Source organism: Microcaecilia unicolor, chromosome 6 (genome assembly GCF_901765095.1).
Source record: "Microcaecilia unicolor chromosome 6, aMicUni1.1, whole genome shotgun sequence".
Lineage (NCBI taxonomy): Eukaryota > Metazoa > Chordata > Amphibia > Gymnophiona > Siphonopidae > Microcaecilia > Microcaecilia unicolor.
The window spans coordinates 241817692-241835554 of NC_044036.1; the positions used below are offsets into that span (position 1 = coordinate 241817692).

Below are 17863 nucleotides of genomic sequence, written 5' to 3' on the forward strand. Positions count from 1 at the left end.
AATACTTTTGCCAGATCAGAAAAATGTATGAATCTTAAATTTAAGTACTTGGCGTAATTCTCAAACCTCTAAATGCAAGCTCATATTTAGCTATTTTACTGTGGCTCATTTTTTTTCAGCGTTCAACTCAGCTCTATAATCTCAACATTTCAAACTGACTCCTCCTGTACTTTCTCTTGTATATGCAAGTGAACTTTTATATCCAAAGAGGTAACTTCCACTCCAATGAATACCTGAGCCAAACTCTGAAGAAGCTGTTTAAATAGTTGTTGCTTGTATCAACGCCTGTGCTTCAGATAGCATACCAGTACTAAATTCTCACCCTGTGGTTACTCACCAAACAATTTCATTCCTTTTCAGCAAGCTGCTTCTACCTCCAATGGCTCCTACTCTTGCACTTGCCACTGTTTTCCCTGCATTGGCAATCAGCTCTGAGGATTTAATTCCCATTGCACTGTGGCTCATGATGCTCCTCTGCTGACCAAGTTGAGGTGGTGGCATTCACTGGTCCAACATCCAGCGCTGAAAAGGCTGCCTCTCACCAACCCCTTGGAGTGGAGGAATAGCCTAGTGGTTAGTGCAGCAGCCTGAGAACCTGGAGAACTGGATTTGATTCCAAACAAAAAATGTACAAAAAACTAAACACCACAAACTCAGTGGACATGTTTTTACTAGGAAAAGAGGAGGAAAAAGCCTCAGAACCCCTTCTGGAGCATAACCCTGAATTCCTAGACTAGAAAGGGTGATAATCTCATAGGCTCAAAAAACCTCCTATTTCACATTTATTCATAAATTTGTCATAACTGAACTTATTAGAAAAAACTTACTGCACAACAGCTTCAATTCAAAATAGTTCCATTGACAGTGGTCAGCGTTGCGCTTCTCACTGCATCACAGTAAACAGGACAAATAAAGCTGGAAAAACATATTTCAAATAAACCTTCAGTAATATACAACATACTCAAAACATCAAGATGTGAATGCTTAGTAAAAACACTTTCTTGAATCAAAATGCTCATCTGCTCTGCAAAGATGGCTGCCACTGCTCAACTTCTGGTTTTATCTCAGCGGATGACGTCATTAGTAATAATAATAAAAGACATATAGCACTGGAAACATCAATATGTTAAGAGAACCCAATGCCTTCAATGTTTTGCATTAAGACCCAGAGGTTCTTCAGTTTTCTAATGGCATATCCATTCCTGTTCTTTGCACAAAAGCACCAACTTTCTGTCATAAACATGAGTAGAAACTGGAATATAATCAATTATACAACATCTCTACGTAGAAAACATGTTGTGAATATGGAGCATAATATATGTAGGGAGGGGGTTCCCGGTGTGTGTGGTAGGCATGTAGTAGAATGTGTGTGGGTGAAAACATGAGGGTATGTGTGTCTGTGTGGTGGAGGGCTACGATTTTATCCCATTCTGTCTCTTCTTTCTCTACCTCTCCCTCCTCCTGCACCCCCTTCTGTCTCCTTCCCTTCCACACTATTATCCCTTTCTGCCTGGTTTTCTTATCCCATACCCCTACTCTATTTCTGTTTAAAACCCTTCCTCCCCTCTATCTCCATCTTCCTTTTACCCCCTCCAAATCCAGCCACTATCACCTACTTCTCTTCACTTCAGCCACCACCAGCTCCTCTTTGGAGTGCAGGACCTGGCTTCCTCATCATCCTGCAGCTTACTTGAGTAAAATATGCCTATAAAGTAGAGATGATTGAACACAGCCCTAGGGGATGCACATGCAAGCTTTTTGAGCAGGAACATGCAACCTATGTTCCAGAGCCCAATTAATTTAAGACATTGTAATAAAATCTTGTGGTCAATTGAGTCAAAAATCACAAAATGATGAAGCAGAGAAAAATGAACCCTTGATCTTTCCAAGATTCACAAACCATTGACTAAAAATAATAAACCATCTCTGTCTCATGGCATCCTCCTCACTGATCCTGAGTGGGTGGGAGCACATGTAGCCAGATCCCAGCTTTAGAAGGGATTATATCTGGGAGAACCACTCTATTGCCTGGCTTGTGTTGGCACCAGTTAGATAGGAACACAAAATTCAGACTGTTAATTGTTTTAACCAGAACTTCATTCAGTCCTAGTGACTTCTGATTTACTACTATTTAGCATTTCTATAGCGCTACAAGGCGTAAAGAAAATGCCCCAGTCAAACATGTTCCTGGTATTTAGATAAAAGTAGATGTGTTTTATAACTCTCAGTGTCATCCTTTGTTTTCTCCTATTCTATTTTATTTGGATTTCTGCACAACACACTAAGGGCCAAGAAAAACTGGTATAGTTCCATTGTGCAATGTAGTCTATGAATGGCTGCATGTGTACATGTTCCCTATTTCCTGCCTTTAGTTCTGCAGTGAATAGTATAAATATGGAGCTCTCTGCAGGGATTGGACTACTCTCATTGAGCTACTACCAGACAGCGTCTTGGTGCATAGCAGTGACAGAGGAGAGCCGAGACAATGAGACTAATACTGGTGCTGACTGTGGGGCTGCTTCTGACCTGTGTGCTTCAGGCAGAGGCACAGTCGACGACGACGACGACGACGTCATGGAATGAATGGCCTTATTGGACGGTAATTTTGTTTAATGTTTGTTTAAAAGATAAATGTTGAACTGTGAGAGTGGAGAGGCCGGTGAAACCTTTTGCATATTGATAGTAAGAGGCTGAATGCTCTAACTAGATGCAGGAGCTGCAGGGTAACTTACTCACACTGTCCTGGGAGTCCACCTGATAAGTACATAAGTGTTGCCATACTGGGAGACACCGAAGGTCCATCAAGCCCAGTATCCTGTTTCCAACAGTGGCCAATCCAGGTCACAAGTACCTAGCAAGATCCCAAAATAGTACATTTTATGCTGCTTATCCTAGAAATAAGCAGTGGATTTTCCCAAGTCCATTTTAATAATGGCTTATGGACTTTTCTTTTAGAAAGCTATCCAAACCACTTTTAAACCCCGCTAAGCTAACTGCTTTTACCACTCTCCTTTTAGTGAAATTGAGCATGCTCATTTTCACTAAAAGGAGCGTGCTGGATGTGAGGGGAAGAGATAGCAGGGCAGTGAATGCGGCGGTGCCAGATACCGGCGCTGGATGAAGGCTTCAGCTGACGGGGGTTGGGGACCCCCACCAGCAAAACCAGGGGCCGGTCCCACCTAGCTACACCACTGTATATAACTCTCATACTTTCCCCTCCATTCAATGGAGGCACTTCCAGTAGGAAGGCAAGGGTGGGAAATAAAACAAGGCATGTAGGGGACATAGGTGCCTAAGCATGCTCAACGTGCAACAATTCGGAGTTACCACCTGGCTACTAAGTGGCCCATGCGGTAATTTCATTTTTGACGCACATACGATATGCGTGCCAGAAAATATATTTTATTTTCTGGCGTGCAGTGAAAATCGGACGGTAAGTCCGACTTGAAACACGTAGGCAATTACTGCATGGTTAATGCGAGAGACCTTACCGCTAAGTCAATGGCTGGCAGTAAGGTTTCAGACCCAAAATGGACGAGCGCCAATTTTTATTTTACCGCACGTCCATTTTCGGCAAAAATTTGTAAAAGGCCTAAGTCACAGGATATAGAGTGACAGGGAAATTGGCACCATACAAGGGAAATCTGTGGGACCCTCTTCAGCAAATAAGAGTGATTCCTTGCTCATCTGTGAAACAGCAGAGCACCAAAAGCATGTTGCTAGGACTACAGAGTCCAGAATGTTTTAGAGTAGGGAGAAATAGACCTGCTTTAGCCAGTTTGTGTCTGCCTCTAGTTATACCATAAACTAATAACAGTCCTTCAAGAAAAAAAATCCCCCCCCCCCCCCCCAAAAAAAAAAAAAATTACATGCAATCAAGGAACTGAAAGTAAATGCACTTTATATAAGAACAACAATCAAAAACAAAAGTTCTAGCATTGATTAAGAGCCAGCAGGCCTGCCTAAAAACCAAATATAGTGGCCACAGTAAAACAGTTGCACTTATCTCAAACAGGTGACTTTAGAGAACATTCTGTAACTTGTTTCTGTAAATCCACTTGCGACAGAGCATTCCAGTTCAACTCCTCCTTATTGCTTGAGCCGTTGTCCGAACATCATTAAGTCACTAAATATCAATAATATCAACGTGCATTAGCGCTGCTGCCCCAACACCATTCTCTTTTGACATCCTCAACAAAAGTGCCTTGTTTCGCAAAACTTGCTGCTTCAGAAAGACCTCATCTCAAAAGAACTTTTAGCTCCAGAACTTTGTTTTTGATTTTTGTACTTATATAAAGTGCATTTGCATTCAGTTCCTTGATTGATAATAATTTGGGGGGGGGGGGATTTTTTGGAACCAATTGTTTTTCTCTGTTATGGAGGTATTTTTCCCATCAGTTCTTTTTTTCCCTCCATTATGGAAACCAATGATAGGATTGGACTCCTGTTATAGTAGTGGGTAAAGTATTCTGAGTGAATTCCCCTACTAGGAGATTTAGTACATAAGTACATAAGTAGTGCCATACTGGGAAAGACCAAAGGTCCATCTAGCCCAGCATCCTGTCACCGACAGTGGCCAATCCAGGTCAAGGGCACCTGGCACGCTCCCCAAACGTAAAAACATTCCAGACAAGTTATACCTAAAAATGAGGAATTTTTCCAGTCCATTTAATAGCGGTCTATGGACTTGTCCTTTAGGAATCTATCTAACCCCTTTTTAAACTCCGTCAAGCTAACCGCCCGTACCACGTTCTCCGGCAATGAATTCCAGAGTCTAATTACACGTTGGGTGAAGAAAAATTTTCTCCGATTCGTTTTAAATTTACCACACTGTAGCTTCAACTCATGCCCTCTAGTCCTAGTATTTTTGGATAGCGTGAACAGTCGCTTCACATCCACCCGATCCATTCCACTCATTATTTTATACACTTCTATCATATCTCCCCTCAGCCGTCTCTTCTCCAAGCTGAAAAGCCCTAGCCTTCTCAGCCTCTCTTCATAGGAAAGTCGTCCCATCCCCACTATCATTTTCGTCGCCCTTCGCTGTACCTTTTCCAATTCTACTATATCTTTTTTGAGATACGGAGACCAGTACTGAACACAATACTCCAGGTGCGGTCGCACCATGGAGCGATACAACGGCATTATAACATCCGCACACCTGGACTCCATACCCTTCTTAATAACACCCAACATTCTATTCGCTTTCCTAGCCGCAGCAGCACACTGAGCAGAAGGTTTCAGCGTATCATCGACGACGACACCCAGATCCCTTTCTTGATCCGTAACTCCTAACGAGGTTTCATTTGCTTAATTTTTTTTATAATAAATATATATATACATAAGAAAATGTAGGAGGGAGACTCCTAAAGCTAAAATCCACAGCCTCCAGGGTAGCATTTTCAGAAACCATTTTCAGAAGTGCTTGCTGCTCCATATGCAGGACTCAAGAGATAGGCAGAGCTCTGGAGTTTCAATGCACAGATGAAATGCTGGCGCAGAGAGGAGGCTTTTCAATTTGTTACAAACTGGACAACATTCTGGCAAAGAATGGGTTCCACCTTAACTAGAGTAGAACCAGACTGCTGGCATCAACATTTAAAAAGAAGAGAGAGCAGCTTTTAAACTAGAATCTGGGGGAAAGAACATAAGAATAACCAAACTGGGTCAGACCAATGGTCCGTCAAGCCCAGTATCCTGTCCTAACAGTGGCCAATCCAGGTCACAAGTACCTGGCAGAGACCCATATAATAGCAACATTCCATGCTACCAATCCCAGGGCAAGCAATGGCTTCCCCATGTCTGTTTCCTCCAGAAACATGTCCAAACATTTTTTCAAACCCAGATACGCTAACCACTGATGCCATATCCTCCAGCAATGAATTTTAGAGCTTATTTGTTGAGTGAAAAAATATTTCCTCCTATTGCTTTTAGAAGTATTTCCATATAACTTTGAGTGTCTTTGTACTTTTTGAAAGAAAAAATCAATTCACTTCTACTCATTCTACAGTACTCAGGATTTTGTATACTACCATCCTCCTGGCCAGAATGAATAGACAGACATGGAACATATGATCTGGTGCAAGAGGTAATGGCACTGGGGCCACTTGACAACAGCAATCATAACATGATCAGATTTGAATTAATAACCATGTTCAGTACACACAGGGAATCCAATACATTGGCATTTAACTTACAAACAGGAGAATATGATAAAATGAGAAAAATGGTTTTTAAAAAATCTTAGAACAATAGCTGCAAAGGTCAAAAATTTACATTAGGCATGCATGTTTTTCAAAAACACCTTCCTGGAAGCCCTGACCAGATAATAGTCCACGTATTTAAAAAGGCAGAAGGAAGGCCAAAGACAGCTAATATGATTGAAAAGTAGGTTGAAAGAGGCTGTTCAAGCTCAAAGAACATCCTTGGTTTTGAACCGTAAGTATCAGCATTGGTCAAATCTTGTTTTTTTGTGTCTTCCTTGATCCTTCCTCAAAAATGAAACTTCTCTATGCCATCTTTGTTTCACATTTTGGATTACTGTAATATTGTTTATTCTGGACTATCTCAGATTCTTCTAAGATGTATACAATCAGAACCAAATAGAGCACTGAGAATTTTAGCCTATACCTGTAAGTCAGATCATATTACTCCACTGTTCATCAGGAATCATTGGCTTCCAGTTTCTTACTGTGTCTAATACAAAGTACTCATTTTGACAAATAAAGTTTTACATACAGGAATTCCATTATATCTGTCCTCAGCCGTTACTCCCTATTCCCGCCAAGATTGCTCCAATCCCTCAATGATTGGCACCTACATATCCCATCTATATAAATAACCAGAATGGATTCAACCACAGATTGTACTTTTTACTGTACTGCCCCAACCCTTTGGAACGTGCTTCCTGGTGCCTTGCTCTTGAACTATCATTTCTGAAATTCAGGGCAGCCCTTAAAACTCATTTATTTGAACTTGCTTTTAATATTAACCCCTAATGAGGCTAGATACTAGGGGGCAATTAGCCCTGTCTTTCAGGTTTAGACTTATCTTGATTGACAGATGAAGGCTTGAATGACTTCTGTATGCATGTCCTTCGGTTGTTTGTGTATTCCCTATTTTATTTGCTTTCCTGTTGAACAATGGAGTTCTTTTCTTTTACATTTTTAACCTTATATTTTAAACCACTTTGCTGTGCCTTGCATGAAATGGCAGTATATAAAAAAATAAACCATAAACCTTCAGAAAATGTAAGAAGGATCAGACTGAAAATAGTAAACAGTATAAGGAATGAGTTTTAGGTTTACTGTTTATGACTTCTTCCTTTTCTTTTCTTTCCTATTTTAATTGTATTTCTTTTCATTAGTATATTTCTTTTCTTATTTGTAAAATTTGTAAACTGCTCAGATGGTATGTTCCCTGAACTTGGCAAGTCAAATGCAAAGTGCTGATAAGGAAGGCAAAGAGAGACTTAGAAAAGAAGATTGCCTTGGAGGCAAAAACATATAGTAAAAAAATTTTTTAGGTGTGTTAAAAGCAAGAATCTAGTAAAAGAATCAGTTGAACTACTGGATGACCGAGGGTATAAAGGGGACACTCAGCAAGAACAAGGCCATAGTGGAGAGTCTATTGAATACTTTGCTTCAGTCTACTTAGGAAAATGTATGAGAGAGAACCTGTGCCAGAAATGGTATTTAATGGTGATGAGTCAGAGGAACTGAAATAAATACAGTGCAATCCACTTAAGTGCAAGGGTCTGGGACCAAAGAAATGCATTCAGTTAAGAGGAGCGTGCACTTAACCGTTGTGACCCAAAGAAGCTTGACATCTGATAACATATGTACAGTACTGTTTATTATTATACGTACAGTACACAGTCTCCGTTAACTGACATTAGGCTTACTTGAAGTAATCAGTTATAGTCCTCTGTACACTATTGGGTGTGTGAGTTCCATAGACTACATCTGCCAGATGGTAAAATCTGTCATAGCACTGACATCCAGTGACCTCCAGATAGGCCCACACGGTGCTGAGACTCTCCAGCGCTCTTGCAAAAGTGACAGGAGGAGATAGTTGAATCTCATCAGCATGTGCCTCGCTGCTCATTTCATTATGTGTTTCATCAGCCATTGTTACCTGCGTGTAGGCGCATATCTCGACATCAGTGCTGTCGTCAGATGTTTGTAGATCGTAATCAACAGCCACATAGTGATGAAACTCCTCTTCAGTAACACCAGCTGGGATGTCAATAACCTGTTCATCTGACGCGTTTGCAACAACTGCATCTCGTCCCTCTCCACATCTTTAACAAAGCTTGCCTGCTTGTAGCAGTTCACAATGGTTGCTTGTGTAACATGCTTTCAGGCTTCCTTCTGCATATGTAGGGAATCCAACAGTGATAGATTACGAGCCAGTTCAACAGCACGTTTATCCTTGCCAGTCTGGTCATCCATAACGCTCATCAGACGACGTAGCACAAGAGCCTGATAATGTTGTTTGAAATTGGCTATTATGCCCTGATCCATAGGTTGGATCAGAGAGGTAGTGTTTGGTGGCAGGAAGACAACCTTGACGTTAGACAGCCTGACATCATCCCTGTGTGCAGCACAATTATCACAAAGCAACAAAATCTGACGCTTTTGTGCCCGCATTCTAGGGTTTAACTTCTTTAGCCTATGCTTCCAAATTTCCCTAGTCATCCATGAATTTGCATTAGCCTCGTATGACACAGGAAGTCGCTTAACTTTCTTGAAGCAATGGGGCTTTTTGCTCTTTCCAATGACGAGGGGTTCCAACTTCTCACTCCCATCCATATTGCAGCAAAGGAGGATCGTCAGTCGGTCCGTCAACGTTTTACCTCCAGTAGTTTCAGCATGTTTGAATGCAAGTGTTCCATCAGGAATCGCTCGCCAGTAGAGACCGTTTTCTTCAGCATTGAAAATGTCACGAGGTGCAAACTCATTCAAGATGGTAGGAAGAACTGCAACAACACAATTTTCAGCACCAAAGTCATCAATGTCTTGTTTCTCACCATGCTGTTTCTTGAATTTTATGTTGTTCCTCTCCTTCCATCTTTCCAACCATCCAACAGTGGCTTTGAATTCAGTTAGTCCAAGACTTTCAGCTAGCTGATTAGCTTTCTCCATAAGCAGTGGACCACTGACAGGAAACTGTCTGCTCCTGACTTGAGAAAACCACTGAAGAAGAGCATCTTCTACCTCCTCAGCTTTTCCCGCCCGTTTTCATTTCCGTTGTGGATTTGTATTGTTTTGCCAGTCTTCCAGAACCTGGTCTTTCTGCTTCAAGATACGTGAAATTTGACTGGGATTGACGCCATATTCTTTAGCAATAGATGCTTGACTTTGTTTTCTCATTTTTTAAGAACTTCTATTCGTTCAGTCAGTGTTAAAGTCTTACAGTTGTGCGACGATGACCCCAGTGGACACTCTAACAACATTCTTTCACTTATTCTGCCTTTGGCAGTTAAAAGGGCAGTAAATTTGAAATCTCGTTGGTTGTCACGCGCCAATTGGCTTCCATATTTCGTGCGCGTGCTTATGTGGAGTCTTTTCTGCAGAGGAGCGGTCTTAAACCATGCATATAAGTGAATCTTGCACTTATCAGTGGTGTGCTAAACCGAAGTTTGTACCCATAGAAATTGATGGCACCAAAAGCGGGACCGAAGTACGGCATGCAGTTAAACAGAGCATGTGCTTATCCGACGTGCACTTAAATGGAGTGCACTGTATCTGTAAATCTGAAAGATGTAATGTGACACGTGTGGACCATTACTGCCCAGTTACCACATGAGACCTTACCACTTGGTCAATGGCTTGCGGTAAGGTCTTAGACCCAAAATGGACGTGCAGCAATTTTCAAAAGACATTTTTTGTAGGTGCGCTGAAAAATAATTCTGTGTGCACCCCAAACCCATGCCTACACTACCACAAGACATTTTTCAGTGCACCTACAAAAAATGTCTTTTGAAAATTGCTGCACGTCCATTTTGGGTCTAAGACCTTACCGCAAGCCATTGACCAAGTGGTAAGGTCTCATGTGGGATAATGCCATCAGAGCCTGAAGCTTTGTTTGCAGACAGAGAAGTAATGGTAGAAAACAATTCTTTTGCAGAAGTGGATGAGTCTAGATTTTTTTTGGCAATATCAGAGAGTGTGGTGCATGAAACAGAGTCCAAAAATTTGGAGGTCTTGATGAGATCCTCAAACATACATAAGTACGTAAGTATTGCCATACTGGGACAGACTGAAGGTCCATCAAGCCCAGCATCCTGTTTCCAACAGTGGCCAATCCAGGTTACAAGTACCTGACAAGATCTCAAAAAGTACAATATATTTTATGCTGCTAAATAAGCAGTGGATTTTCCCCAAGTCCATTTTAATAATGGTCTATGGACTTTTCCTTTAGGAAGCCATCCCAACCTTTTTGAAACCCCGCTAAACTAACTGCTTTTACTACATTCTCTGGCAACAAATTCCAGAGTTTTATTACATGTTGAGTGAGGAAAATTTTCTCTGATTTAAATTTACTACTTTATAGCTTCATCGCATGCCCCCTAGTACTAGTATTTTTGGAAAGAGTAAACAAGCGATTCATGTCTACACGTTGCACTCCACTCATTACTTTATAGACCTCTATCATATCTCCCCTCAGCCATCTTTTCTCCAAGCTGAAAAGCCCTAGCCGTGTTAGTCTTTCCTCATAGGGAAGTTGTCCCATCCCCTTTATCATTTTCGTTGCCCTTCTCTGTACGTTTTCTAATTCCACTATATCTTTTTTGAGATGCAGCAACCAAAATTGAACACAATATTCGAGGTGCGGTTGCACCATGGAGCTATACAAAGGCATTATAACGTCCTCATTTTTATTTTATTTTCCTTATAATACCTAACATTTTGTTTGCTTTCTTAGCTTTCGCAGCACACTGAGCAGAGGGTTTCAACGTATCATCAGCAATGACGCCTAGATCCCTTTCCTGGTCACTGACTCCTAATGTAGAACATTGCATTACATAGCTATAATTTGAGTTCCTCTATCCCACATACTTCACTTTGCACTTGCTCACATTAAACATCATCTGCCATTTGGATGCCCAATCTCCCAGTCTTGTAAGGTTCTCTAATAATTTTTCACAATTCTCTCGTGATTTAACAACCTTGAATAACTTTGTGTCATCAGCAAATTTAGGGGTCCTTTTACAAAGACACACTGAAAAATGGCTTGCGGTAGCATAGGTATGGGTTTTCGGCGCAAGCAGATCCATTTTTCAGCGCACCTGCAAAAAATGCCAAAAATGGGCGTGGCAAAATCAAAATTGCCGCACATCCATTTTGGGTCTGAGACCTTACTGCCACTCATAGACCTAGTAGTAAAGAGATTGGGCAGTAATGACCTACGTGCATCAGATGCCACTTGGGATGCATTCACTATGCATGCCAGAAAATAAAATGTATTTTTCAGGCGCACATAGCGGACATGCGCAAGTGCCACGTGGTAACTGGGTGGTAACTCCAATTTGGTGCCTGTTCGGCGTGCGCGGCTTAGTAAAAGGACCCCTTAATTACCTCACTAATTACTTCCATCTCAAGATCATTTATAAATATGTTAAAAAGCAGCAGTCCTAGCACAGACCCCCCTGGGGAACCCCACTAACTACCCTTCTCTATTGAGAATACTGACCATTTAACCCTACTCTCTGTTTTCTATCTTTTAACCAGTTTTTAATCCACAATAGAACACTTCCTCCTATCCCATGACTCTCCAATTTCCTCTGGAGTCTTTCATGAGGTACTATGTTAAAACGCCTTTTGAAAATCCAGATATAAAATATTGACCGGCTCACCTTTATCCACATGTTTGTTCACCCCTTCAAAGAAATGTAGTAGATTGGTGAGGCAAGATTTCCCTTCACTAAATCCATGTTGGCTTTGTCTCATTAATCAATGCTTTTGAATACGCTCTGTAATTTTGTTCTTTATAATAGTTTCTACCATTTTCCCAGCACCCCCCCCGGTCTATAATTTCTCGGATCTCCTCTGGAACCTTTTTTAAAAATCAACATTACATTGGCCACCCTCCAATCTTCTGGTATCATACTTGACTGTAAAGATAAAGTACATATTACTAGCAATAGTTCCACAAGTTCATTTTCAATTCTATCAGTACTCTGGGATGAATACTATCTGGTCCAGTAGATTTACTACTCTTCAATTTGTCAAATTGCACCATTACATCCTCCAGGTTTATAAAGATTTCATTCAGTTTCTCTGACTCGTCAGCTTTGAATACCATTTCTGGCACTGGTATCACTCCCAAATCTTCCTCGGTGAAGACCAAAGCAAAGAATTCATTTAGGGGCCCTTTTACTAAGCTGCATAGGCACCAACGTGCAATCAATAAGCATCAATTTGGAATTACTGCCTAGCTACCGTGTGGCCCAGGCAATAATTTCATTTTTTACGCACGTCTACTATGCATGCCAGAAAATAATTTTTATTTTCTGGCTTGTGGCACTACTGGGTAGTAAAAGGCATTTGACACATGTAGACCATTACCGCCCAGTTAATGCATGAGACCTTACCACTAAATCAATGGGTGGCAGTAAGGTCTCAGACCGAAAATGCACCCTCGCCAATTTTCATTTTGCTGCAAGTCCAATTTCAGTCAAAATTAAGTAGAGGAGTGTGGTAGCCGTGTTAGTCCACTCTTAAGGTTATCAATAGAAATCAAACAAAATAAAACATGGAAAAGAAAATAAGATGATACCTTTTTTATTGGACATAACTTAATACATTTCTTGATTAGCTTTCGAAGGTTGCCCTTCTTCGTCAGATCGGAAATAAGCAAATGTGCTAGCTGACAGTGTATATAAGTGAAAACATTCAAGCATTACTATGACAGTCTGACAGGGTGGGAGGATGGGGGTGGGTCGGAGGTATGCATGGGGACATCAAAGCATATCATTGATATTCTAACAGGATGGGTGTGGATAGGTGAGGGGTGGGGTGATCAACAGAGACATACAGCTTTATGGTTTATAATGGGTTAGGAACCCCAGATCCTTGTTAAGTCCTTTCTGTTGGGTGTTAAAATATTCAATCATTCTGACTTCAAAGGTCTTACGTTCTTGTATGGTTTTAAAGTTACCTTTCAGTATTCTCACTGTGAAATCACTGGTACAGTGTCCTGGTTCTGTGAAGTGCTGTCCCACCGGGGTGGGGGCCCTACTGGCTGTATTGTTCATGTGATGTCTATGTAAATTGAATCTTGTCTTAAGCATCTGGCCTGTTTCTCCAATATAGCATCCTTCGTTACATTTTTTACACTGAATGATATATACTCTCCCCAGGGCCTTTTAAGGAGGTCACCGTCCTCGGGGGTCCTGAATTTTTAACTAGCCGACTCAACATTCTTCCTGCCCGGTTACCAAACCTCTTTAATTTATACTTGTAATATAAAGCTGATTTAACTTCTTTTTCATGTAGTAAACTGTTTAGTGCCACCTGAGTGGCTTTTCAAGTGTCTAAAGTAACCAATGAAGGGTGGTGTAAGTGTACTCTTTTAGCCTTTTGTAATTGCCGTTCTAACCTTAGGATGCCTACTGCTTTCTTTTTATTCTTAGCACTGCAGTATGCTATGATGGCACCTTGCAGTACTGCCTTGGAGGCTGACCAGAAAAGCTCGGGCTGTGAATTAGCATGCACCCTGTTATGTTCTATATATTGTGCCCAACTTTTTTGTATATGAGTTCTGAAATGCGGGTCTAGATATAAATGGGCAGGGTATCTCCACCCTCTCCCCCCCTCAGTAATCTCTTCCGGGCCAATAGCTGCTGCATCTACTAGGTAAAATATAGAGCGGGCCAACATAATATAATCAATCCGAGCAAAGGTGCTGTGTGCCTGTGAACGGTGTGTATAATCCTTCTCTCCTGGATGATGTATCCTCCATGGATCTATTAAGTCAAGGGTCCGATTAAATACTTGAAACTCTCTAGCTTTCGTTTCCCGATATTGTGAAGCTATCGTGTTAGAGCAGTCTTGCCGTGGGTCAATTACTGCATTGAAATCACCTGCTACTATCAGCTCTCCCCCACCGGTCTGTAGACACTTCCCGGCTAAAAAATTGAAAAAAAGCCAGCATCATAATTATTTGGCCCATATAGGACTAGTAGTATAAAGCTCCTCCCTAGTAACCACACCTTTAATAAAATATAATCCCCTTTAGGCCCTTTGTCCATTACTGTTGCTTTGTATGGGAGCCCTTTCCGAAATAACACTGCGACTCCCCCTTTTCTACTCTGGGGGGAGGCTGCAAACACTTCACTAACCCACAGTTTTTTTAGTTTAGCATGCTCTGTATCTGTTAAGCGTGTCTTCTGTAAGCACGCTATCCAGTTTATAATTGAAAAAGAAAAACGCCTATATTGCGACCCAAATCGGGAGATAGACGTTTATCTCACAAAAACGAATAAAGCGGTATAATCGAAAGCCGAATTTGGACGTTTTCAACTGCACTCCGTCGCGGATGCGGACAAAGTTGATGGGGGTGTGTCAAAGGCGTGGTGAAGGCGGAACTGGGGCGTGGTTATCGGCCGATCAGAGATAGGCGCCTTTCGCCGATAATGGAAAAAAAATATGCGTTTTTAGCGAGAATTTAGGGCACTTTTCCTGGACCCTGTTTTTCCACGAATAGGGCCCCAAAAAGTGCCCTAAACGACCAGATGACCACTGGAGGGAGTCGGGGATGACCTCCCCTGACTCCCCCAGTGGTCACAAACCCCCTCCCACCACAAAAATATGCTGTTTCACAACTTTTTATGTTCACCCTCAAATGTCATACCCACCTCCCTGGCAGCAGTATGCAGGTCACTGGAGCAGTTATTAGGGGGTGCAGTGGACGTCAGGCAGGTAGACCCAGGCCCATCCCCCCACCTGTTACACTTGTGCTGGTAAATGGGAACCCTCCACACTGCCCCCCAAACCCACTGTACCCACATGTAGGTGCCCCCCTTCACCCCTTAGGGCTATAGTAATGGTGTAGACTTGTGGGTGGTGGGTTTTGAGGGGGATTTGGGGGGCTCAACACACAAGGGAAGGGTGCTATGCACCTGGGAGCTCTTTTACCTTTTTTTTTTTTTTTTTGTAACAGTGCCCCCTAGGGTGCCCGGTTGGTGTCCTGGCATGTGAGGGGGGCCAGTGCACTACGACTCCTGGCCCCTCCCACGAACAAATGCCTTGGATTTATTCGTTTTTGAGCTGGGCGCTTTCATTTTCCATTATCGCTGAAAAACAAAAGCGCCCAGCTCACAAATTGTCGAATAAAACATGGACGTCTATTTTTTCCCAAAATACGGTTCGGTCCGCCCCTTCACGGACCCGTTCTTGGAGATAAACGCCCATGGAGATAGACGTTTTCGTTCGATTATGCCCCTCCACGTCAGCTTTGTGCCTTTTCAGCACTGTAAGTATCTTAGCCCGCTTAATCGGGGAGGTAATACCACCTACGTTCCAAGATAGTATTCTAGTGGTCATCCTTCGAACCCCACTTTGTTCAGTAAGACTGCCCCCCCCGTCTCCACGGCCCCACCTGCCCCCGAAATACCACCGTGGCTCCCCAGGCTCCAGGATCTTTCCAAAATCAATCTCCCCTTTGGCCTCCCAAACAACCAAGTATAAGCCCGACCAATCTAACCCAGAAACATGTCGAGATCTCCGGTACCCCTCAACATCCAATGTATATATTTCCCCAAAACCCAAGCCCTTCCTAACCCCCCCTCTCTTTCCACCCTGTTGCCATCTTCCCAGGCCAAGGCCCGGTAACGGCAAGAGGTCACCTGATTAGCAGAGAGCCCTCTCCCCCGTGTAAACAGTCATTCCTTTTACTTACTGCAACTAATGTACTATAATAACTGGTTTGCAGGTAATGTTCGCTACTTTTCTCAGTCCCCTTCGATGATACCTTGTTCGCGCAGCCCCCATTTTGCCTCCTCTGGGGTTTTAAATGTGCTCCATTGTCCTTGAATGTGAACTTTCAGCACTGCAGGGTATTGTAGAATGAACCTAGCTTGCTTCTGAGCCAGCGCAGTACATAAATAATGAAACTTCCGTCGCTGGTCCTGGACCCCTGCAGAATAGTCTTGGAACATCAACACCTGCCGGCCTTCATGTTTTAGTTCTCCTCTGCGGATTTTAAACCCGTTTAATATTTCCAGTTTATGCCGATAATTAAGCACCCGCGCGATTACCACACACGGCCTGTCTTGGGTTTCTGTCTTCCGGCCTATGCGGCGCGCGCGTTCGAGCACCAGGGACCCAAGGGAATCTGACAACACCAGCTCTTTAGTTAACCAGTCCGTGAGCCACACCACTAGATTCCTATCCGGTATATTCTCTGAGATGCCCACGATCTTGACATTGTTCCTCCTGGAACGATTTTCAAGATCTTCCAGTTTGTCAATTTGTTCCTGTAGCTGTTGCTTTATCTCACGCATATCTGCACTTTAACCCTGCGAGTCATCTTCGAGGGCCGAGACCCTGGTTTCAACATCTTCCATGCGAGTCCCTAATCCTTCCAATTTGGTCTGGTAAGCATCCAGTTTTTGGTCAAGCGCGTCCCACTTAAGCTGCCATGCTCTCACTACTGCAGTTGTTAGTTGCTCAAGCTGTGAAGGTGAAAATATCTGGTCCGCCTGCTGTAGTGTGTCCACCATTTTGGAATCCGGGGTGGGCGCTTTACTTTTTTCTTTCTCCTTTTTCCCGGTCCTTAACGCAATTGCAACTGGAGATTTACTAACGTATTTGTCCATAAAGTAATATAGAGTGCAATCGCTGGGTTTTGGACTCTTTTAGTGCAGTAATTCCACGATTACAGGGTGAGGGTTCTCGAGCTGCAGTGAAACACAGCTGCTCAGCTCATCGCATCACGTGACCTGATCTTTTGCTTTTAATATAGTTAGAAACATTTTTACTATCGGCCTTATTTTTGAAAGTGATGGGCACCCATATTTCGACCCAAATCAGGAGATGAGCGCCCATCTCGCAAAGGCGCCTAAATCAGTATAATCGAAAGCCGATTTTGGGCGTCTTCAACTGCACTCCGTCGCGGGAACAAACAAAGTTGACGGGGGGGGGGGGGGGGTCAGAGGCGTGGTGAAGGCAGGACTGGGGCGTGTTTATCGGCCGAGAGATGGGCGCCTTCGACCGATAATCAAAAAAAAAAAGGGCGGCAGAAGCGAGAATTTGGGTCGCTTTTGCTGGACCCTTTTTTTCACGACCTAAGTCCCAAAAAAGTGCCCCAACTGGCCAGATGACCACCAGAGGGAATCGGGGATGACCTCCCCTGACTCCCCCAATGGTCACTAACCCCCTCCCACCAAAAAAAAATAATTTTAAAAACTTTTTTTGACAGCCTGTATGCGAGCCTCAAATGTCATACCCAGCTCCATCACAGCAGTATGCAGGTCCCTGGAGCAGTTGTTAGTGGGTGCAGTGGACGTCAGACAGGCAGACCCAGGCCCATCCCCCCTACCTGTTCCACTTGTGCTGGTTAATGTTGAGCCCTCTAAAGCCCCCCAAAAACCCACTGTACCCACATGTAGGTGCCCCCTGCACCCTTTAGGGCTATGGTAATGGTGTAGACTTGTGGGCAGTGGGTTTTGGGGGGGGGGGTTTGGGGGGCTCAGCACACAAGGGAAGGGTGCTATGCACCTGGGAGCTATTTTAATTTTTTTTTTAATTTGTAAAAGTGCCCCCTAGGGTGCCCAGTTGGTGTCCTGGCATGTGAGGGGGACCAGTGCACTACGAATCCTGGCCTCTCCCATGACCCAATGCCTTGGATTTGTTCA

At 42.9% G+C, this 17863-nt stretch overlaps 1 protein-coding gene across 2 annotated transcripts in view; it reads left to right on the forward strand.

The window, feature by feature from the left end:
- Positions 1–2414: 2414 nt before the first annotated feature.
- Positions 2415–17863, forward strand: part of LOC115472699 (kappaPI-actitoxin-Avd3b-like) — an 80696-nt gene continuing 65247 nt past the window's right edge. Inside the window, exon 1 of one of the 2 annotated variants that reach the window (XM_030207059.1) lies at positions 2415–2599. In XM_030207059.1, the coding sequence (XP_030062919.1) occupies positions 2486–2599 (114 nt within the window). In that variant the 5' untranslated portion in view covers positions 2415–2485. The remainder of the gene's footprint in view (positions 2600–17863) is intronic. The other variant, XR_003942538.1, reaches the window with a different exon arrangement.